Below are 22,966 nucleotides of genomic sequence, written 5' to 3'. Positions count from 1 at the left end.
CGCTGCCTGCAGAAGTACAGCCGGTATGACGCTGCCTGCAGAAATACAGCCGGTAGGACTCTGCCTGCAGAAGTACAGCCGGTATGACTCTGCAGAAATACAGCCGGTATGACTCTGCAGAAATACAGCCGGTATGACGCTGCCTGCAGAAATACAGCCGGTATGACTCTGCAGAAATACAGCCGGTATGACTCTGCAGAAGTACAGCCGGTATGACGCTGCCTGCAGAAGTACAGCCGGTATGACTCTGCAGAAATACAGCCGGTATGACTCTGCAGAAGTACAGCCGGTATGACGCTGCCTGCAGAAATACAGCCGGTATGACTCTGCAGAAATACAGCCGGTATGACTCTGCAGAAATACAGCCGGTATGACGCTGCCTGCAGAAATACAGCCGGTATGACTCTGCAGAAATACAGCCGGTATGACGCTGCCTGCAGAAATACAGCCGGTATGACTCTGCAGAAATACAGCCGGTATGACTCTGCCTGCAGAAGTACAGCCGGTATGACTCTGCAGAAATACAGCCGGTATGACGCTGCCTGCAGAAGTACAGCCGGTATGACGCTGCCTGCAGAAATACAGCCGGTAGGACTCTGCCTGCAGAAATACAGCCGGTAGGACTCTGCCTGCAGAAATACAGCCGGTATGACTCTGCCTGCAGAAATACAGCCGGTATGACTCTGCAGAAATACAGCCGGTTGGACTCTGCCTGCAGAAGTACAGCCGGTATGACTCTGCAGAAATACAGCCGGTATGACTCTGCCTGCAGAAATACAGCCGGTATGACTCTGCAGAAATACAGCCAGTATGACTCTGCAGAAATACAGCCGGTAGGACTCTGCCTGCAGAAATACAGCCGGTATGACTCTGCAGAAATACAGCCGGTATGACGCTGCCTGCAGAAGTACAGCCGGTATGACTCTGCAGAAATACAGCCAGTATGACTCTGCAGAAATACAGCCGGTAGGACTCTGCCTGTAGAAATACAGCCGGTATGACTCTGCAGAAATACAGCCGGTAGGACTCTGCAGAAATACAGCCGGTAGGACTCTGCAGAAATACAGCCGGTATGACTCTGCAGAAATACAGCCGGTAGGACTCTGCCTGTAGAAATACAGCCGGTAGGACTCTGCAGAAATACAGCCGGTAGGACTCTGCAGAAATACAGCCGGTAGGACTCTGCCTGCAGAAATACAGCCGGTAGGACTCTGCCTGCAGAAATACAGCCGGTATGACTCTGCCTGCAGAAATACAGCCGGTAGGACTCTGCAGAAATACAGCCGGTAGGACTCTGCAGAAATACAGCCGGTAGGACTCTGCCTGCAGAAATACAGCTGGTAGGACTCTGCAGAAATACAGCCGGTAGGACTCTGCCTGCAGAAATACAGCCGGTAGGACTCTGCCTGCAGAAATACAGCCGGTAGGACTCTGCCTGCAGAAATACAGCCGGTATGACTCTGCCTGCAGAAATACAGCCGGTAGGACTCTGCAGAAATACAGCCGGTATGACTCTGCAGAAATACAGCCGGTAGGACTCTGCCTGCAGAAATACAGCCGGTAGGACTCTGCCTGCAGAAATACAGCCGGTAGGACTCTGCCTGCAGAAATACAGCCGGTAGGACTCTGCCTGCAGAAATACAGCCGGTAGGACTCTGCCTGCAGAAATACAGCCGGTAGGACTCTGCCTGCAGAAATACAGCCGGTAGGACTCTGCCTGCAGAAATACAGCCGGTATGACTCTGCCTGCAGAAATACAGCCGGTATGACTCTGCCTGCAGAAATACAGCCGGTATGACTCTGCAGAAATACAGCCGGTATGACTCTGCCTGCAGAAATACAGCCGGTATGACTCTGCAGAAATGCAGCCGGTAGGACTCTGCCTGCAGAAATACAGCCGGTATGACGCTGCCTGCAGAAATACAGCCGGTATGACTCTGCCTGCAGAAGTACAGCCGGTATGACGCTGCCTGCAGAAATACAGCCGGTATGACTCTGCCTTCAGAAGTACAGCCGGTATGACGCTGCAGAAATACAGCCGGTATGACTCTGCCTGCAGAAATACAGCCGGTATGACTCTGCAGAAATGCAGCCGGTAGGACTCTGCCTGCAGAAATACAGCCGGTATGACGCTGCCTGCAGAAATACAGCCGGTATGACTCTGCCTGCAGAAGTACAGCCGGTATGACGCTGCCTGCAGAAATCCAGCCGGTATGACTCTGCCTTCAGAAGTACAGCCGGTATGACGCTGCCTGCAGAAGTACAGCCGGTATGACGCTGCCTGCAGAAATACAGCCGGTAGGACTCTGCCTGCAGAAGTACAGCCGGTATGACTCTGCAGAAATACAGCCGGTATGACTCTGCAGAAATACAGCCGGTATGACGCTGCCTGCAGAAATACAGCCGGTATGACTCTGCAGAAATACAGCCGGTATGACTCTGCAGAAGTACAGCCGGTATGACGCTGCCTGCAGAAGTACAGCCGGTATGACTCTGCAGAAATGCAGCCGGTATGACTCTGCAGAAGTACAGCCGGTATGACGCTGCCTGCAGAAATACAGCCGGTATGACTCTGCAGAAATACAGCCGGTATGACTCTGCAGAAATACAGCCGGTATGACGCTGCCTGCAGAAATACAGCCGGTATGACTCTGCAGAAATACAGCCGGTATGACGCTGCCTGCAGAAATACAGCCGGTATGACTCTGCAGAAATACAGCCGGTATGACTCTGCCTGCAGAAGTACAGCCGGTATGACTCTGCAGAAATACAGCCGGTATGACGCTGCCTGCAGAAGTACAGCCGGTATGACGCTGCCTGCAGAAATACAGCCGGTAGGACTCTGCCTGCAGAAATACAGCCGGTAGGACTCTGCCTGCAGAAATACAGCCGGTATGACTCTGCCTGCAGAAATACAGCCGGTATGACTCTGCAGAAATACAGCCGGTAGGACTCTGCCTGCAGAAGTACAGCCGGTATGACTCTGCAGAAATACAGCCGGTATGACTCTGCCTGCAGAAATACAGCCGGTATGACTCTGCAGAAATACAGCCAGTATGACTCTGCAGAAATACAGCCGGTAGGACTCTGCCTGCAGAAATACAGCCGGTATGACTCTGCAGAAATACAGCCGGTATGACGCTGCCTGCAGAAGTACAGCCGGTATGACTCTGCAGAAATACAGCCGGTATGACTCTGCAGAAATACAGGCAGTATGACTCTGCAGAAATACAGCCGGTAGGACTCTGCCTGTAGAAATACAGCCGGTATGACTCTGCAGAAATACAGCCGGTAGGACTCTGCAGAAATACAGCCGGTAGGACTCTGCAGAAATACAGCCGGTAGGACTCTGCCTGCAGAAATACAGCCGGTAGGACTCTGCCTGCAGAAATACAGCCGGTATGACTCTGCCTGCAGAAATACAGCCGGTAGGACTCTGCAGAAATACAGCCGGTAGGACTCTGCAGAAATACAGCCGGTATGACTGCAGAAATACAGCCGGTAGGACTCTGCCTGCAGAAATACAGCCGGTAGGACTCTGCAGAAATACAGCCGGTAGGACTCTGCCTGCAGAAATACAGCCGGTAGGACTCTGCCTGCAGAAATACAGCCGGTAGGACTCTGCCTGCAGAAATACAGCCGGTATGACTCTGCCTGCAGAAATACAGCCGGTAGGACTCTGCAGAAATACAGCCGGTATGACTCTGCAGAAATACAGCCGGTAGGACTCTGCCTGCAGAAATACAGCCGGTAGGACTCTGCCTGCAGAAATACAGCCGGTAGGACTCTGCCTGCAGAAATACAGCCGGTAGGACTCTGCCTGCAGAAATACAGCCGGTATGACTCTGCCTGCAGAAATACAGCCGGTATGACTCTGCCTGCAGAAATACAGCCGGTATGACTCTGCCTGCAGAAATACAGCCGGTATGACTCTGCCTGCAGAAATACAGCCGGTATGACTCTGCAGAAATACAGCCGGTATGACTCTGCCTGCAGAAATACAGCCGGTATGACTCTGCAGAAATGCAGCCGGTAGGACTCTGCCTGCAGAAATACAGCCGGTAGGACTCTGCCTGCAGAAATACAGCCGGTATGACTCTGCCTGCAGAAATACAGCCGGTATGACTCTGCCTGAAGAAATACAGCCGGTATGACTCTGCCTGCAGAAATACAGCCGGTATGACTCTGCCTGCAGAAATACAGCCGGTATGACTGCAGAAATACAGCCGGTATGACTCTGCAGAAATACAGCCGGTATGACTCTGCCTGCTTGAACGGTGACTAGCTCAGAGACACATGAAACCATGACATGACCCCAGGAATCGATAGAACAGCAGTCATAGATTCCCAAATAGGATGTAACATTCAAAATGAGTCAATCGTTCCTTTTTAAGTGTCTGTGCTACTTCAGCATGGTTCCATGTAGTGTTGATGAGTTGATCCCACATTGTGTCAGTTAGATCCGTCTTAACATGGTGTTCAACTTTGAGATCTCATTCACCCAGGGTAGGGTAGTAGTGTGTGTGTGTGTGTGTGTGTGTGTGTGTGTGTGTGTGTGTGTGTGTGTGTGTGTGTGTGTGTGTGTGTGTGTGTGTGTGTGTGTGTGTGTGTGTGTACAGGGGGAAGAAAGAGTATGTGAACCCTTTGGAAAACCTGGATTTCTGCTTAAATTGGTCATATAATTTGAACTGATCTTCATCTGAGTCACAACAAATAGACAAACACAGTGTGCTTAAACTAATAACACACAAATTCATGTCATTTTCATGCCATTTCCAGCTACAATAGTCATTTACAACATTGACAATGTCTACACTGTATTTCCGATCAATTTGATGTTATTTTAATGGACAAAAAGTAGCTTTTCTTCCAAAAACAAGGACATTTCTAAGTGACATCAAACTTTTGAACGATAGTGTACATATTCTCATTCACCCCTTTAGATTGTGTATTAGGTAGTTGTTGTGGAATTGTTAGATGACTTGTTAGATATTACTGCACTGTCGGAACTCGAAGCACAAGCATTTCGCTACACTCGCATTAACATCTGTTAACCATGTGTATGTGACCATTAACATCTGTTAACCATGTGTATGTGACCATTAACATCTGTTAACCATGTGTCTGTGACCATTAGCATCTGCTAACCATGTGACCAATAACATCTGCTAACCATGTGTATGTGACCAATAACATCTGTTAACCATGTGTCTGTGACCAATAACATCTGTTAACCATGTGTCTGTGACCAATAACATCTGTTAACCATGTGTATGTGACCAATAACATCTGTTAACCATGTGTATGTGACCAATAACATCTGTTAACCATGTGTATGTGACCAATAACATCTGTTAACCATGTGTATGTGACCAATAACATCTGTTAACCATGTGTCTGTGACCAATAACATCTGTTAACCATGTGTATGTGACCAATAACCTCTGTTAACCATGTGTATGTGACCAATAACCTCTGATAACCATGTGTATGTATATGACCAATAACATCTACTAACCATGTGTATGTGACCAATAACATCTGTTAACCATGTGTATGTGACCAATAACATCTGTTAACCATGTGTATGTGACCAATAACATCTGTTAACCATGTGTCTGTGACCAATAACATCTGTTAACCATGTGTATGTGACCAATAACATCTGTTAACCATGTGTCTGTGACCAATAACATCTGTTAACCATGTGTATGTGACCAATAACATCTGTTAACCATGTGTATGTGACCAATAACATCTGTTAACCATGTGTATGTGACCAATAACATCTGCTCACCATGTGTATGTGACCAATAACATGTGATTTAGTTGAGACCTCTGTTGGATTAGTTAGTGAGCCATGACTTCAGTAACTACTTCAGCTACTTATTGTAGCATTACTTGTTCATGTTTTCTGTTGAGCAGTGAACTTCAACTACCCGTCACTGGAGGAGCCCAAACCTCTAACCCCCCCTCCCCTCGAGCCGGACCCTGAACCCCAGGCTGCCCCTGCATCCCTGGGTAGTGTACAGGTGAACGGTGCCCCCCTGGAGGATCTGACCCCCTCCCACCCTGAGACCCCCTCCACATGGACGGAGGCAGACGTCACAGACTCCCCCCACACAGGGTTCACTCACCCTGGAGTAGACCACAGCAAGAAGGACCCTGGAGCCGGTCCAGGGACACCCAGCCAGCCTGGAGGGACAGCCAAGCACATCCCACAGGTAACTGCATGAACTCATGCATTTGTTTGTTTTTTATCATTCATTCAATAAATATTTAGCTCTTAAATATATATAAAAGGATAGTTTACCAAAATAACAAGATGACATTGGTTTCATTACCCTATAAGCAGTCTATGGACAAGGTATGACAGCAATCCACGATTTTGGTTTGGTTTCAAGTCATGGTATCCTTTATTTCAATTTTTCATACATGTCCAAAGCATCTATAAGTAACTTTGATGAGCTACACAATCAATTTGAGATACTTTAGGTTGATTTGGACATGATGTGTGAAATGGTCATGTACTATGGCTTTCATTGGATTTGTGACACAAAAAGCGTTTGAAAACAGTGCCAGGGAAACTAAACTAAATCATGGATCGCTCTCATACCTTTATAGACTGCTTACAGGGTAAGGAAACCAGTTGTCATGTGGGTAAACTATCCCTTCAATTATATTTCAAGAGAACGGCACAATGAGACATTGGTATCATTTTCCGAGTTCTCAATAGTTAAGAAAGACTGTGTTAATGTCACCACTTTCATTTCTGCTTTTTATTGTTCTTCAAATGTCTAATTAAAAGCTTAATCATCCCTGTTTGTTACCCCCCTCCTCCCGTTCCTCGCTTCCCCAGATCGACCGTACCAAGAAGCCATCAGTCAGAGTCTCAGACGGGTCTAAACCACCCCTGGACGCCCTCCCCAGGGACCTGCCCCCCTCCTCCCAGAATGGCCCGTCTGTACCCCAACCCAACCGCTCGGTCAAACCGGCCTTTGACCCGTCGGTCCCGCTGACGGACGAGGAGCGCGGTCAGATCCACACGGAGACGGCTGCTCTGATGGAGAAGGCCCGGAGAGAGCAGGACCAACGCACACAGGAGGAGTGGAGAGAGAGGGAACGCCGGGAGAACCAGGAGAAGGATAATGAGGAGACGGAGAAGAGGAAGGAGGAAGAGAACAGGACTCAGGAGAGGAAGAGGTTGGAGAGACAGAAGGCAGAGGAGGAGAACGGGGTTGGGGAGGAGCAAAGGGAGGATACGCCAACAAACGGTGCTTCTCTGGACTCGCCAGCTCCCAGCCGTGTCATCACTGAGATTAAGGTCAGTGTCTTTGTCTATCTGTGGCTGCGTTCCGATTCTCTACCCTTCTCATAGAAGGCGTTCACGAGGAGGGAGTTTCCACCATCTTCCTCACACCAGTCCTTTTAAAACCATGAGGAGTGAACACTTTGAGATAATTATTTTATACATTTTTTATTATATAGTTTTTTCTCCCCAATTGGGAGTTAGTCTTGTCTCATCGCTGCAACTCCTGTGCGTCCTCCGAAACACAACCAAGCCGCACTGATTCCTGACACAATGTCCGCTTAACCTGGAAGCCAGCCGTACCAATGTGTCGGAGGAAACACCGTACACCTGGTGACCGTGTCAGTGTGCACTGTGCCCGGCCCGCCACCAGAGTCGCTAGTGCGCGATGGCCAAACCCTCCCCTAACCCGGACGACGCTGGGCCAGTTGTTCTCCCGGTCGTGGCCGGCTGCGACTGAGCCTGGATTCAAACCCAGAATCTCAAGTGGCACAGCTAGCACTGCGTTGCAGTGCCTTAGACCACTGTTATTAGTCTGTCACCTTTATTTATACAGGTACGTCAATTCATTTCTTATTTACAATGATGACCTGTCAAACACGTCAATACACAACAATTACTCTATACACATCTATATACACATCAATTACACTATACACATCTGATCTCAGCAAAAAAAGAAACGACCTCTCACTGTCAACTGCGTTTATTTTCATCAAACTTAACATGTGTAAATATTTGTATGAACATAACAAGATTCAACAACTGAGATTTAAACTGAAAAAGTTCCACAGACATGTGACTAACAGAAATGGAATAATGTGTCCCTGAACAAAGGGGAGTCAAAATCAAAAGTAACAGTCAGTATCTGGTGTGGCCACCAGCTGCATTAATAAGTAGTGCAGTGCATCCCCTCCTCATGGACTGCACCAGATTTGCCAGTTCTTGCTGTGAGATGTTACCCTACTCTTCCACCAAGGCACCTGCAAGTTCCCGGACATTTCTGGGGGGAATGGCCCTATCCCTCACCCTCCGATCCAACAGGTCCCAGACGTGCTCAATGGGATTGAAATCCGGGCTCTTCGCTGGCCATGGCAGAACACTGACATTCCTGTCTTGCAGAAAATCACGCACAAAACGAGCAGTATGGCTGGTGGCATTGTCATGCTGTAGGGTCATGTCAGGATGAGCCTGCAGGAAGGGTACCACATGAGGGAGGAGGATGTCTTCCCTGTAACGCACAGCAATGAGATTGCCTGTGATGACAACAAGCTCAGTCCGATGATGCTGTGACGCACCGCCCCAGACCATGACGGACTCTCCACCTCTAAATTGATCCCGCTCCAGAGTACAGGCCTCGGTGTAACGCTCATTCCTTCTACGATAAACGCGAATCCGCTCACCCCTGGTGAGTCAAAATCAGGACTCGTCAGTGAGAGCACTTTTTGCCAGTCCTGTCTCGTCCAGCGACGGTGGGTTTGTGTCCATAGGAAACGTTGTTGCCAGTTATGTCTGGTGAGGACCTGCCTTACAACAGGCCTACAAGTCCTCAGTCCAGCCTCTCTCAGCCTATTGCAGATAGTCTGAGCACTGATGGGGGGATTGTGCGTTCCTGGTGTAACTTGGGCAGTTGTTGTTGCCATCCTGTACCTGTCCCGCAGGTGTGATGTTTGGATGTACCGATCCTGTGCAGGTGTTAGTCCTCGCAGTGGCAGACCACGCGTAACATCAGCTTTCCGTCCTGTCTCCCTGTAGCGCTGTCTTAGGCCTCTCACAGTACCGACAATTTATTGCCCTGGCCACATGTGCAGTCCTCATGCCTCCTTACAGCATGCCTAAGGCACGTTCACGCAGATGAGCATTGACCCTGGGCATCTTTCTTTTGGTGTTTTTCAGTCAGTAGAAAGGCCTCTTTAGTGTCCTAAGTTTTCATAACTGTGACCTTAATTGCAGTTTCTCACATGGAATAGGCTTCATTTCTCAGAACAAGAATAGACTGACGAGTTTCAGAAGAAAGTGCTTTGTTTCTGGCCATTTTGAGCCAAACCCACAAATGCTGATACTCCAGATACTCAGCAGTCTGAAGAAGGCTAGTTTTATTGCTTCTTTAATCACAGTTTTCAGCTGTGCTAACATAATTGCAAAAGGGTTTTCTAATCATCAATTAGCCTTTTTAAAATGATAAACTTGGATTAGCTAACACAACGTGCCGTTGGAACACAGGAGTGATGGTTGCTGATAATGGGCCTCTGTACGCCTGTGTAGATATTCCATTTCCAGCTACAATAGTCATTTACAACATTTAACAATGTCTTCACTGTATTTCTGATCAATTTGATGTTATTTTAGTCTTTCAAAAAGGACATTTCTAAGTGACCCCAAACTTTTAAACAGTAGTGTATCTACAGTTGAAGTGGGAAGTTTACATACACTTAGGTTGGAGTCATTAAAACTCGTTTTTCAACCACTCCACAAATTTCTTGTTAATTAACAAACTATAGTTTTGGCAAGTTGGTTAGGACATGTACTTTGTGCATGATACAAGTCATTTTTCCAACTCCACCAACTTTAAGGAGTTTTGATGAGATCAAATTCCCATGAGCGGTGCCAAAGCACTAAAATTAGATTTACGTAACTCGGTGGAGATTGATCTCCAGGGTTAGCCGTCCCTGAGTCCAGGTCTGGTAACTTGTACGTCTGAAGGTTACCAATGAGGTAAGGTATGGCGGAAGTTAGGGGGCTTTATAGCCGAAAAGAGCGCAATGCATCATACTACGAGGTTTCAAGGAGGGCCAGCCTACTTTCTCCGTCTGTCTGTGGCAGTGAGTCTCTGTTTCTGTGATGTTGAAAGAGACACTAAGCATCTAACCATTTCTCCCAGTCTCTACTGTACCTTTCCAGCCCAACACCAGTAAGCCCATCCCATAGCCAACCCATTTCTTAATATAAACTCCATCCATCTCACCCGTCTGATAATATCCACAATGTAATACTATCCATTAGCCACCAGTTAGTTAGTAGACTGTCCCCAATGACCAGCGGAAATCCCATCCCATGTGCAACCCATATCCTACTACAGTGGTTCTCAAACCTCTCCTCAGGGACCCCCAGCCGGTCCAAACCTCTCCTCGGGGACCCACAGCCGTCCCAAACCTCTCCTCTGGGACCCCCAGCCGTCCCAAACCTCTCCTCGGGGACCCCCAGCCGTCCCAAACATCTCCTCAGGGACCCTCAGCCGGTCCATGTATTTGATCTATTCCAGAACTAGCACACCTGATTCAACTTGTCAACCAATCATCAGGCCCTTGACTAGGCGAATCAATCATCAAGCTCTTGACTAGGCGAATCAATCATCAAGCTCTTGACTAGGCGAATCAATCATCAGGCCCTTGACTAGGCGAATCAATCAGGCCCTCGACTAAGTGAATCAGTCATCAAGCCCTCGACTAGGTGAATCAGTCATCAAGCCCTCAACTAGGTGAATCAGTCATCAGGCCCTCGACTAGGTGAATCAGTCATCAGGCCCTCGACTAGGTGAATCAGTCATCAGGCCCTCGACTAGGTGAATCAGTCATCAGGCCCTCGACTAGGTGAATCAGTCATCAGGCCCTCGACTAGGTGAATCAGTCATCAGGTCCTCGACTAGGTGAATCAGTCATCAGGCCCTCGACTAGGGGCGGCAGGGTAGCCTAGTGGTTAGAGCGTTGGGCTAGTAACCGAAAGGTTGCAAGTTCAAATCCCCGAGCTGACAAGGTACAAATCTGTCGTTCTGCCCCTGAACAAGGCAGTTAACCCACTGTTCCTAGGCCGTCATTGAAAATAAGAGTTTGTTCTTAACTGACTTGCCTAGTTAAATAAAAAATAAAAAGGTAAAATGTAAGTCGCTCTGGATAAGAGCGTCAGCGAAATGACTTAAATGTAAATGTAAATGTAAATGACTAGGTGAATCAGTCATCAGGCCCTCGACTAGGTGAATCAGTCATCAGGCCCTCGACTAGGTGAATCAATCCTCAGGCCCTCGACTAGGTGAATCAATCATCAGGCCCTCGACTAGGTGAATCAATCATCAGGCCCTCGACTAGGTGAATCAATCATCAGGCCCTCGACTAGGTGAATCAGTCATCAGGCCCTCGACTAGGTGAATCAGTCATCAGGCCCTCGACTAGGTGAATCAGTCATCAGGCCCTCGACTAGGTGAATCAGTCATCGGGCCCTCGACTAGGTGAATCAATCCTCGGGCCCTCGACTAGGTGAATCAATCCTCGGGCCCTCGACTAGGTGAATCAATCATCGGGCCCTCGACTAGGCGAATCAATCATCGGGCCCTCGACTAGGCGAATCAATCATCGGGCCCTCGACTAGGTGAATCAATCATCGGGCCCTCGACTAGGTGAATCAGGTGAGATAGTTTAGGGTTACATTTGTGACACACCTGGGGGGTTCCTGAGGAGAGATTTGGAGAACCACTGTCCTAAAATCCAGCCCATCAATCTCACTGATACCCATAAAGCTAATCTGCATAGTCAAATGATGTGAGCTGCACTGTGTTGTGTCCCTCCCAAACCCCAGGCTCCATCCCCCCTGAAGCTTAGTGGTGATGTAAAGAGGAGCCATCAGCCTGGGATGTTAAAGCATAGAACAGTTGATGACTATGTCATACCCAAGGTATATAATCAACACTCTAAACCACCACATCGTTATGGCATGTTGTTGTTTTAGAAAAAGCTTCAGTTTTTGTAACATTTTATTTATTAGTTATTTCTGCATCCAGAGTGCATGTTCTCGCCCGCTCTTGGAAATGGTGGGACACAAATGGCACTTGGGACGTTTGATCCCCAAGTTTTTGAGATTTTTCTTTTCTTTTTTTTTTGTTCTACCATCGCCTGCCGGGAACATTCTAGTGAAGCAACAGGAGAAGCCTGCATTTCAATACTACCGCTAGCTACCCCCCTTTGACTGAGCAGAATTCTCCTTACATTGGCTGCGCTCTATACACTGTGTGTGTGTGTGTGTGTGTGTGTGTGTGTGTGTGTGTGTGTGTGTGTGTGTGTGTGTGTGTGTGTGTGTGTGTGTTTTGTGTGTGTGTGTGTGTGTGTGTGTAATGTGTGTGTGTGTGTGTGTGTGTGTGTGTGTAATGTGTGTGTAACGTATGTAATGTGTGTGTTGTCCCACAGCGGGAGCTCCTAACCAGAGCCAGGAGTGAGGAGATGGGCAGGAGTGTACCAGGCCTGCCTGTTGGCTGGATGAAGGTAAAACACTAACACTAAACTGACATCAAACTGTTTCACCTTTTACTTTCTTGATGTTTAAAGAGAACTGCTAAGTAGCCAGCAAGGAGAAAGCATTGACGTGTACATATTCTATCAGTGTAATGGTTAACTACATCGCATGCAAATACGATGGAGAATGTTTTCACACACAACCATCAGTTGTGAGAAAAAGAAAATGGAGAACGAAAGAAAGAAACTCTCCCCTCTCCTCTCTATCCTCTCTCCACCAGTTCTTGGACACGGTAACCGGTACCTACCGTTACTACCATTCCCCAACCAACCGGGTGGACTGCTACCCCCCTGAGGTCAGCGTACCCCAGACGCCCCCCTCCACCCCTCCTACGGCCAAACAGAAGCAGCCCCGCCCCGCTGAGCCCGACCAGACCATGGACCGCGACCAGGAGCAGTCCAAACTGAAACGTTCCTACTCTTCTCCAGACATCAGCCAGGACCTGAGGGAGGAGGGGCTAAAGAAGGTTACCGCCCCTATAACTGCAGCCACGCGCCCAACCTTTAACAGGGAGACCAAGTAGGTGACATCATCGTCACATGGATGGGCCTGGTCAATATATACGTTTCACTCACTCTGATTAAGCCTACTACTGGACTAAAAAGCTATTTTTCAATGAATAATATGTTTTTAAATCCTGGGGTGTATTCATTAGTTGGATTCCGTTGCAAAGAGTTTTGTCTTATTACAAAACGTTTTTCAACGGAAACCGTTTCCCGTTTTACTCTAGGAACCAAACGGAAGCCAACAGAGAAAACAGAACGAAATGGGGAGGGACCTAGCTGAATTTATCCAATCGAAACAGTTTCGTTACAAAATGTTTTGCAACAGACAACGTTTTGAAATGGAATCCGACTAATGAATACACCCCTGGACTACACTTAATCTGAGTCTGGGGTTAAAATCAGTCCTTGGACTAAGTTGCATTTAAATGTTTCTAGATCATTTCGATTCATGGATATGATAAAAAATACTTTTGGATTATAACTTTTGGATTGAGTTATAAGGTTTGAGTCTCCATAAGTATTTAATCCACATTTCTGGATGAAAGTTGATGACGTCACAGTAGCTATCTGTTTTATAATCCAGTTTATTTGACTGTACTGTTTGTAACTTGTCACATCCCTCTCCCAGACCATCCACTGCTAGCGTCTACACCAAGGTGGAGATCGCCCGTCCGTCTGCGGCTAAGATCCGTAACCTGAACCCTGTGTTTGGCGGTCTGGGCGCCTCGCTCACCGGCCTGCGTAACCTAGGTAACACCTGCTACATGAACTCCATCCTGCAGTGTCTCTGCAACACACCGGCCATGGTGGACTACTTCAACAAGAACCTCTATCAGGAGGATATCAACAGGTCAGTCGTCTAGTGGTAAGGATAATGTAGTGGTTTATAATGTAACACACCGGCCATGGTGGACTACTTCACCAAGAACCTCTATCAGGAGGATATCAACAGGTCAGTCGTGTAGTGGTAATGATAATGTAGTAACGATAATGTAGTGGTTTATAATGTAACACACCGGCCATGGTGGACTACTTCAACAAGAACCTCTATCAGGAGGATGTCAACGGGTCAGTCGTGTAGTGGTAATGATAATGTAGTGGTTTATAATGTAACACACCAGCCATGGTGGACTACTTCAACAAGAACCTCTCTCTGTCTCTCTCCCTCTGTCTCTCTCCCTCTCTCTCTGTCTCTCTCCCTCTCTCTCTCTCTCTCTCCCTCTCTCTCTGTCTCTCTCCCTCCCTTTCTGTCTCTCTCTGCCTGTCTCTGTCTGTCTCTCTCACTCCCTCCCTCTCTCTCTGCCTCTCTCTCTTCCTCTCTCTCTGCCTCCCTCCCTCCCTCCCTCATGTGTCTATCTGTCTGTCTGTCTCTCTCTCTCTCTCTGTGTCTATCTGTCTGTCTGTCTCCCTCCCTCCCTCTCTGTGTGTCTGTCTGTCTCTCTGTGCCACCCTCTCCCCCCCTGACAGGGCTAATATCCTGGGTCACCGAGGCGAGGTAGCAGAGGAGTTTGGTGTGATCATGAAGGCTCTGTGGTCAGGCCTGTATAAGTGTATCAGCCCGCGTGACTTTAAGTTCACTATAGGGAAGATCCATGAATCCTTCTCTGGCCAGGAACAGCAGGACTCCCAGGAGCTGCTGCTCTTCCTTATGGACGGACTCCACGAGGACCTCAACAAGGTAGGGAGACCGGAGAGCGAGCAGGACAAAAGTGATTAACAAGGAAAATAGTTTGAAGATTACCTAGTGCCTCCAAGGTTACATAGTAGGGTAGAATTCTGGAATGGAACAATGACGACTCCTGTCAAATGGGCCTAGTTAAAGCTGAGCTGTCTTCATGTCCTAGAGACAGACTTGTCCTGTCCCATCTTCATGTCCTAGAGACAAAGACCTGTCCTGTCTTCATGTCCTAGAGACAAAGACCTGTCCTGTCCAATCTTCATGTCCTAGAGACAAAGACCTGTCCTGTCTTCATGGTCTACAGGAGTAAATGTCCTAGAGACCTGTCCTGTCCCATCTTCATGTCCTCGACCTTTCCTGTCCCATCTTCATGTCCTAGAGACAAAGACCTGTCCTGTCTTCGTGGTCTACAGTAGTTAATGTCCTATCAATCAAGTTTATTTTTTATATAGCCCTTCGTACATCAGCTAATATCTCGAAGTGCTGTACAGAAACCCAGCCTAAAACCCCAAACAGCAAGCAATGCAGGTGTAGAAGCACGGTGGCTAGGAAAAACTCCCTAGAAAGGCCAAAACCTAGGAAGAAACCTAGAGAGGAACCAGGCTATGAGGGGTGGCCAGTCCTCTTCTGGCTGTGCCGGGTGGAGATTATAACAGAACATGGCCATGATGTTCAAAATGTTCATAAATGACAAGCATGGTCAAATAATAATCAGGAATAAATGTCAGTTGGCTTTTCATAGCCGATAATTAAGAGTTGAAAACAGCAGGTCTGTGACAGGTAGGGGTTCCATAACCGCAGGCAGAACAGTTGAAACTGGGACAGCAGCAAGGCCAGGTGGACTGGGGACAGCAAGGAGTCATCATGCCCGGTAGTCCTAACGTATGGTCCTAGGGCTCAGTTCCTCCGAGAGAGAAAGAAAGAGAGAAGGAGAGAATTAGAGAGAGCATACTTAACTTCACACAGGACACTGGATAAGACAGGAGAAGTACTCCACATATAACCAACTGACCCTAGCCCCCCGACACATAAACTACTGCAGCATAAATACTGGAGGCTGAGACAGGAGGGGTCAGGAGACCCCTCCTGTCCTGTCTTCGTGGTCTACAGGAGTAAATGTTCTAGAGATGGAGGAGGGATAAGTGTGGGTAGAGAGAGAAAAGAAGAGGAGATGGTGTGGGGAGAGAGGAGAGGAGAGGGTGTGGGGAGAGAGGAGAGGAGAGGGTGTGGGGAGAGAGGAGAGGAGAGGGTGTGGGGAGAGAGGAGAGGAGATGGTGTGGGGAGAGAGGAGAGGAGATGGTGTGGGGAGAGAGGAGAGGAGATGGTGTGGGGAGAGAGGAGAGGAGATGGTGTGGGGAGAGAGGAGAGGAGAGGGTGTGGGGAGAGAGGAGAGGAGAGGGTGTGGGGAGAGAGGAGAGGAGATGGTGTGGGGAGAGAGGAGAGGAGATGGTGTGGGGAGAGAAGAGAGGAGATGGTGTGGGGAGGGAAGAGAGGAGATGGTGTGGGGATAGAGGAGAGGAGATGGTGTGGGGATAGAGGAGAGGAGATGGTGTGGGTAGAGAGAGAGGAGAGGAGATGGTGTGGGTAGAGAGAGAGGAGAGGAGATGGTGTGGGTAGAGAGAGAGGAGAGGAGATGGTGTGGGTAGAGAGAGAGGAGAGGAGATGGTGTGGGTAGAGAGAGAGGAGAGGAGATGGTGTGGGTAGAAAGAGAGGAGAGGAGATGGTGTGGGTAGAGAGAGAGGAGAGGAGATGGTGTGGGTAGAGAGAGAGGAGAGGAGATGGTGTGGGTAGAGAGAGAGGAGAGGAGATGGTGTGGGTAGAGAGAGAGGAGAGGAGATGGTGTGGGTAGAGAGAGAGGAGAGGAGATGGTGTGGGTAGAGAGAGAGGAGAGGAGATGGTGTGGGTAGAGAGAGAGGAGAGGAGATGGTGTGGGGAGAGAGGAGAGAGAAGAGGAGATGGTGTGGGGAGAGAGGAGAGGAGATGGTGTGGGGAGAGAGAAGGAGAGAGAAGAGGAGATGGTGTGGGAAGAGAGAAGGAGAGAGAAGAGGAGATGGAAGACTTAGGTTTTCTTTACTGGTGTCTGTGGCCCAGTCCCATTTGACCCCTAGTACCTAGCCCCCCTTCTCATACTCCAGATGGGGAAGGGTTTAGGGACTGAATTGGAACAGGGCCTTTTGTAGTGTGCTCATCTCATGACTTCATATCCTGCCGTGTGACCTGTGGATGTGTCTGTGACATCATCGTCCTTCTCCAGGCCCAGACCACCCCTCTGCGTCTCAAATGGCACACTATGTCGGAGTCTGAAAAGTAGTGCACTATAGCAGGAATATGGTGCTATTTAGGACGCGGACTCCGTCTTTACATCAACACTAATTAATGTCATATGAATGAGTTAATTAACTCTTGTGCCTGTTGAACCTCTCCCCCCACCGTACCGTACTGGACAGCGCTCTAGACAAACTGCATGGGAGGGAAGCTGATAGTTTAGACTGTGTCTGGTGTGGTTGAACCTCCCAAAAGAGGGACTAAGTTGAGGCAGCAGCTGCAACCTAATGGTTCTTCCTCGACCGCTTTAACAAAGGGCCGCTCCTCCTCTTCATCTGTGCTGATCAGGAAAGTCTTAACAGGTGGAAATAATATGGTGGAGGAAACCTTTAGTCTGTATAGCTTTCCCCTGGTCAATGAGTTTTGTCCCAAATGGAACCCTGTTCACTAACTAGTGCACTACAGCCCATAGGGCTCTGGTCAAAAGTAGGGCACTATATAGGGAATATGATGACATTTGAAACTGACTCTCTCTCTCTGTCTCTCTCTCTCTGTCTCTCTGTCTCTCTCTCTGTCTCTCTGTCTCTCTGTCTTTCTGTCTCTCTGTCTCTCTGTCTTTCTGTCTTTCTGTCTCTCTTTCTGTCTCTCTTCCTTTCTGTCTCTCTTCCTGTCTGTCTCTCTGTCTTCGTCTGTCTCTGTCCATGTTGTATTGCCCTGTCCTCTCTCTCTCTGTCCATGTTGTATTGCCCTGTCCTCTGTCTGAAGGTTGCTAACCGTAAGCGTTACACGGAGGAGGAGAATGACGATCTGGACGACCAGCGGGCTGCTGACCAGGCCTGGAGCAAACACAAGCTGCTCAACGAGTCTGTCATCGTAGCGCTGTTCCAGGGACAGTTTAAGAGCACAGTTCAGTGTCTCACCTGCCACAGGAAGTCACGCACCTTCGAGACCTTCATGTACCTGTCCCTGCCGCTGGCCTCCACCAACAAGTGTTCCCTGCAGGTAAGACAACACGCGTGTGTACACACACGGCTCCTTCTTCCAAATCAATACCTTTTTTCTCTCCCTTTTTGATATTTTAAGTAGAAATTGGTCGGAAATATAGCATTTTAAAAGCCTGTTATATTAAATTAAGTGCCCATATGGAAAATTCTATAAATATATAATATGTATTTTTTATATGACTAGCTAAAGTGCCACAATTCAGCGTTGTGACATGTCCCTCTGAGCGTCCTCTGACTGATTTTAAACCCAGTCCATTTCACCATCATTGTAAAGCCCTGTTTATTCTGTTGCTTTGACAGTCATTTCTGAACATCAGTATTCATTTAATGTGATTCATCTAATACCGTGAAATGTCTGTCCCTCATTTTAAGATTTCTGTCTGATTTTAGGAGGAAATGGTCAACCCTGTTATTTTTTAGTTGTAACCTAATGTAGCAGGCGGAAACCCCAGAGTCCCCACACCTGGTTTTCAGGGGAAACCCCAGAGTCCCCACACCTGGTTTTCAGGGGAAACCCCAGAGTCCCCACACCTGGTTTTCAGGGGAAACCCCAGAGTCCCCGCACCTGGTTTTCAGGGGAAACCCCAGAGTCCCCGCACCTGGTTTTCAGGGGAAACCCCAGAGTCCCCGCACCTGGTTTTCAGGGGAAACCCCAGAGTCCCCGCACCTGGTTTTCAGGGGAAACCCCAGAGTCCCCGCACCTGGTTTTCAGGGGAAACCCCAGAGTCCCCGCACCTGGTTTTCAGGGGAAACCCCAGAGTCCCCGCACCTGGTTTTCAGGGGAAACCCCAGAGTCCCCGCACCTGGTTTTCAGGGGAAACCCCAGAGTCCCCGCACCTGGTTTTCAGGGGAAACCCCAGAGTCCCCGCACCTGGTTTTCAGGGGAAACCCCAGAGTCCCCGCACCTGGTTTTCAGGGGAAACCCCAGAGTCCCCGCACCTGGTTTTCAGGGGAAACCCCAGAGTCCCCGCACCTGGTTTTCAGGGGAAACCCCAGAGTCCCCGCACCTGGTTTTCAGGGGAAACCCCAGAGTCCCCGCACCTGGTTTTCAGGGGAAACCCCAGAGTCCCCGCACCTGGTTTTCAGGGGAAACCCCAGAGTCCCCGCACCTGGTTTTCAGGGGAAACCCCAGAGTCCCCGCACCTGGTTTTCAGGGGAAACCCCAGAGTCCCCGCACCTGGTTTTCAGGGGAAACCCCAGAGTCCCCGCACCTGGTTTTCAGGGGAAACCCCAGAGTCCCCGCACCTGGTTTTCAGGCGGAAACCCCAGAGTCCCCGCACCTGGTTTTCAGGCGGAAACCCCAGAGTCCCCGCACCTGGTTTTCAGGCGGAAACCCCAGAGTCCCCGCACCTGGTTTTCAGGCGGAAACCCCAGAGTCCCCGCACCTGGTTTTCAGGCGGAAACCCCAGAGTCCCCGCACCTGGTTTTCAGGCGGAAACCCCAGAGTCCCCGCACCTGGTTTTCAGGCGGAAACCCCAGAGTCCCCGCACCTGGTTTTCAGGCGGAAACCCCAGAGTCCCCGCACCTGGTTTTCAGGCGGAAACCCCAGAGTCCCCGCACCTGGTTTTCAGGCGGAAACCCCAGAGTCCCCGCACCTGGTTTTCAGGCGGAAACCCCAGAGTCCCCGCACCTGGTTTTCAGGCGGAAACCCCAGAGTCCCCGCACCTGGTTTTCAGGCGGAAGGGAGCCCCAGAGTCCCCGCACCTGGTTTTCAGGGGGAAGGGAGCCCCAGAGTCCCCGCACCTGGTTTTCAGGGGGAAGGGAGCCCCAGAGTCCCCACACCTGGTTTTCAGGGGGAAGGGAGCCCCAGAGTCCCCACACCTGGTTTTCAGGGGGAAGGGAGCCCCAGAGTCCCCACACCTGGTTTTCAGGGGGAAGGGAGCCCCAGAGTCCCCACACCTGGTTTTCAGGGGGAAGGGAGCCCCAGAGTCCCCACACCTGGTTTTCAGGGGGAAGGGAGCCCCAGAGTCCCCACACCTGGTTTTCAGGGGGAAGGGAGCCCCAGAGTCCCCACACCTGGTTTTCAGGGGGAAGGGAGCCCCAGAGTCCCCACACCTGGTTTTCAGGGGGAAGGGAGCCCCAGAGTCCCCACACCTGGTTTTCAGGGGGAAGGGAGCCCCAGAGTCCCCACACCTGGTTTTCAGGGGGAAGGGAGCCCCAGAGTCCCCACACCTGGTTTTCAGGGGGAAGGGAGCCCCAGAGTCCCCACACCTGGTTTTCAGGGGGAAGGGAGCCCCAGAGTCCCCACACCTGGTTTTCAGGGGGAAGGGAGCCCCAGAGTCCCCACACCTGGTTTTCAGGGGGAAGGGAGCCCCAGAGTCCCCACACCTGGTTTTCAGGGGGAAGGGAGCCCCAGAGTCCCCACACCTGGTTTTCAGGGGGAAGGGAGCCCCAGAGTCCCCACACCTGGTTTTCAGGGGGAAGGGAGCCCCAGAGTCCCCACACCTGGTTTTCAGGGGGAAGGGAGCCCCAGAGTCCCCACACCTGGTTTTCAGGGGGAAGGGAGCCCCAGAGTCCCCACACCTGGTTTTCAGGGGGGTGGGAGCCCCAGAGTCCCCACACCTGGTTTTCAGGGGGAAGGGAGCCCCAGAGTCCCCACACCTGGTTTTCAGGGGGAAGGGAGCCCCAGAGTCCCCACACCTGGTTTTCAGGGGGAAGGGAGCCCCAGAGTCCCCACACCTGGTTTTCAGGGGGAAGGGAGCCCCAGAGTCCCCACACCTGGTTTTCAGGGGGAAGGGAGCCCCAGAGTCCCCACACCTGGTTTTCAGGGGGAAGGGAGCCCCAGAGTCCCCACACCTGGTTTTCAGGGGGATGGGAGCCCCAGAGTCCCCACACCTGGTTTTCAGGGGGATGGGAGCCCCAGAGTCCCCACACCTGGTTTTCAGGGGGAAGGTAGCCCCAGAGTCCCCACACCTGGTTTTCAGGGGGAAGGGAGCCCCAGAGTCCCCACACCTGGTTTTCAGGGGGAAGGGAGCCCCAGAGTCCCCACACCTGGTTTTCAGGGGGAAGGGAGCCCCAGAGTCCCCACACCTGGTTTTCAGGGGGAAGGGAGCCCCAGAGTCCCCACACCTGGTTTTCAGGGGGAAGGGAGCCCCAGAGTCCCCACACCTGGTTTTCAGGGGGAAGGGAGCCCCAGAGTCCCCACACCTGGTTTTCAGGGGGAAGGGAGCCCCAGAGTCCCCACACCTGGTTTTACATTTACATTTACATTTAAGTCATTTAGCAGACGCTCTTATCCAGAGCGACTTACAAATTGGTGCATTCACCTTATGACATCCAGTGGAACAGCCACTTTACAATAGTGCATCAGATCTTTTAAGGGGGGGGGGGGGGGGGGGGGCAGAAGGATTGCTTTATCCTAGGTATTCCTTGAAGAGGTGGGGTTTCAGGTGTCTCCGGAAGGTGGTGATTGACTCCGCTGTCCTGGCGTCGTGAGGGAGTTTGTTCCACCATTGGGGTGCCAGAGCAGCGAACAGTTTTGACTGGGCTGAGCGGGAACTGTACTTCCTCAGTGGTAGGGAGGCGAGCAGGCCAGAGGTGGATGAACGCAGTGCCCTTGTTTGGGTGTAGGGCCTGATCAGAGCCTGAAGGTACTGAGGTGCCGTTCCCCTCACAGCTCCGTAGGCAAGCACCATGGTCTTGTAGCGGATGCGAGCTTCAACTGGAAGCCAGTGGAGAGAGCGGAGGAGCGGGGTGACGTGAGAGAACTTGGGAAGGTTGAACACCAGACGGGCTGCGGCGTTCTGGATGAGTTGTAGGGGTTTAATGGCACAGGCAGGGAGCCCAGCCAGCAGCGAGTTGCAGTAATCCAGACGGGAGATGACAAGTGCCTGGATTAGGACCTGCGCCGCTTCCTGTGTGAGGCAGGGTCGTACTCTGCGGATGTTGTAGAGCATGAACCTACAGGAACGGGCCACCGCCTTGATGTTGGTGGAGAACGACAGGGTGTTGTCCAGGATCACGCCAAGGTTCTTAGCGCTCTGGGAGGAGGACACAATGGAGTTGTCAACCGTGATGGCGAGATCATGGAACGGACAGTCCTTCCCCGGGAGGAAGAGCAGCTCCGTCTTGCCGAGGTTCAGGGGGAAGGGAGCCCCAGAGTCCCCACACCTGGTTTTCAGGGGGAAGGGAGCCCCAGAGTCCCCACACCTGGTTTTCAGGGGGAAGGGAGCCCCAGAGTCCCCACACCTGGTTTTCAGGGGGAAGGAAACTGTCTAATCTAACCACGTCTTACTGTGTTCCAGGACTGTCTGAAGCTGTTTTCTAAGGAGGAGAAGCTGACTGACCAGAACAAGGTGTTCTGTCGACACTGTAAAGCTCTCAGAGACTCCATCAAGAAGCTGGAGATCTGGAAGGTCCCGCCCATCATACTGGTTCACCTTAAACGGTACCTATTGACAACACCGTGTGCATTTCAAATGACACGTGATGACCAAGACACACACACACACACACACCGATAACAATGTGTATTAACCCCAGTACTGCCGTCTCTTGTAGGTTCTCGTACGAGGGCCGTTGGAAGCAGAAGCTGCAGACGGCAGTAGACTTCCCTCTGGAGAATCTAGACCTCAGTCAGTATGTCATCGGACCCAGAGCCAACCTCAAGAGATACAACCTGTTTGGAGTGTCTGTAAGTACTATTAGCATCTGCCTGGAAACACTGCAGTCAAATACTTTGCTGTGTGTCTTCTGGTCCTGTGTGGCTCCGTTGGTAGACCATGGGTCTGGTAACGACAGGGTCGTGGGTTCCATTCCCCCAGCGGCCACTCATACCAAAATGTATGCCCTCAACAACTACTGTCGCTTTGGATAAAAGCCTTTGGTAAATTACATGCACTATATATACTAAAGTATGTGGACACCCCTTCAAATTGGTGGATTCTGCTATTTCAGCCACACCCGTTGCTGACAGGTGTATAAA

The 22,966-nt window shown here is 50.3% G+C and overlaps 1 protein-coding gene across 2 annotated transcripts in view; it reads left to right on the top strand.

Annotated features, from left to right (window-relative positions):
* The window catches only part of LOC129848152 (ubiquitin carboxyl-terminal hydrolase 8-like), a 41,980-nt gene that overhangs the window by 12,436 nt on the left and 6,578 nt on the right, over positions 1 to 22,966 (top strand). Inside the window, exons 9-18 of one of the 2 annotated variants that reach the window (XM_055915626.1) lie at positions 5,926 to 6,224; positions 6,860 to 7,324; positions 11,879 to 11,974; positions 12,484 to 12,558; positions 12,810 to 13,108; positions 13,724 to 13,945; positions 14,563 to 14,773; positions 17,804 to 18,040; positions 22,287 to 22,429; positions 22,543 to 22,675. In XM_055915626.1, the coding sequence (XP_055771601.1) occupies positions 5,926 to 6,224; positions 6,860 to 7,324; positions 11,879 to 11,974; positions 12,484 to 12,558; positions 12,810 to 13,108; positions 13,724 to 13,945; positions 14,563 to 14,773; positions 17,804 to 18,040; positions 22,287 to 22,429; positions 22,543 to 22,675 (2,180 nt within the window). The remainder of the gene's footprint in view (positions 1 to 5,925; positions 6,225 to 6,859; positions 7,325 to 11,878; positions 11,975 to 12,483; positions 12,559 to 12,809; positions 13,109 to 13,723; positions 13,946 to 14,562; positions 14,774 to 17,803; positions 18,041 to 22,286; positions 22,430 to 22,542; positions 22,676 to 22,966) is intronic. The other variant, XM_055915627.1, reaches the window with a different exon arrangement.

This window comes from Salvelinus fontinalis, unplaced genomic scaffold (genome assembly GCF_029448725.1).
Source record: "Salvelinus fontinalis isolate EN_2023a unplaced genomic scaffold, ASM2944872v1 scaffold_1017, whole genome shotgun sequence".
In the NCBI taxonomy this organism is placed as follows: Eukaryota; Metazoa; Chordata; class Actinopteri; order Salmoniformes; family Salmonidae; genus Salvelinus; species Salvelinus fontinalis.
Note: the sequence above shows the minus strand (reverse complement) of the source record. Positions and strands in the feature narration are given on the sequence as shown.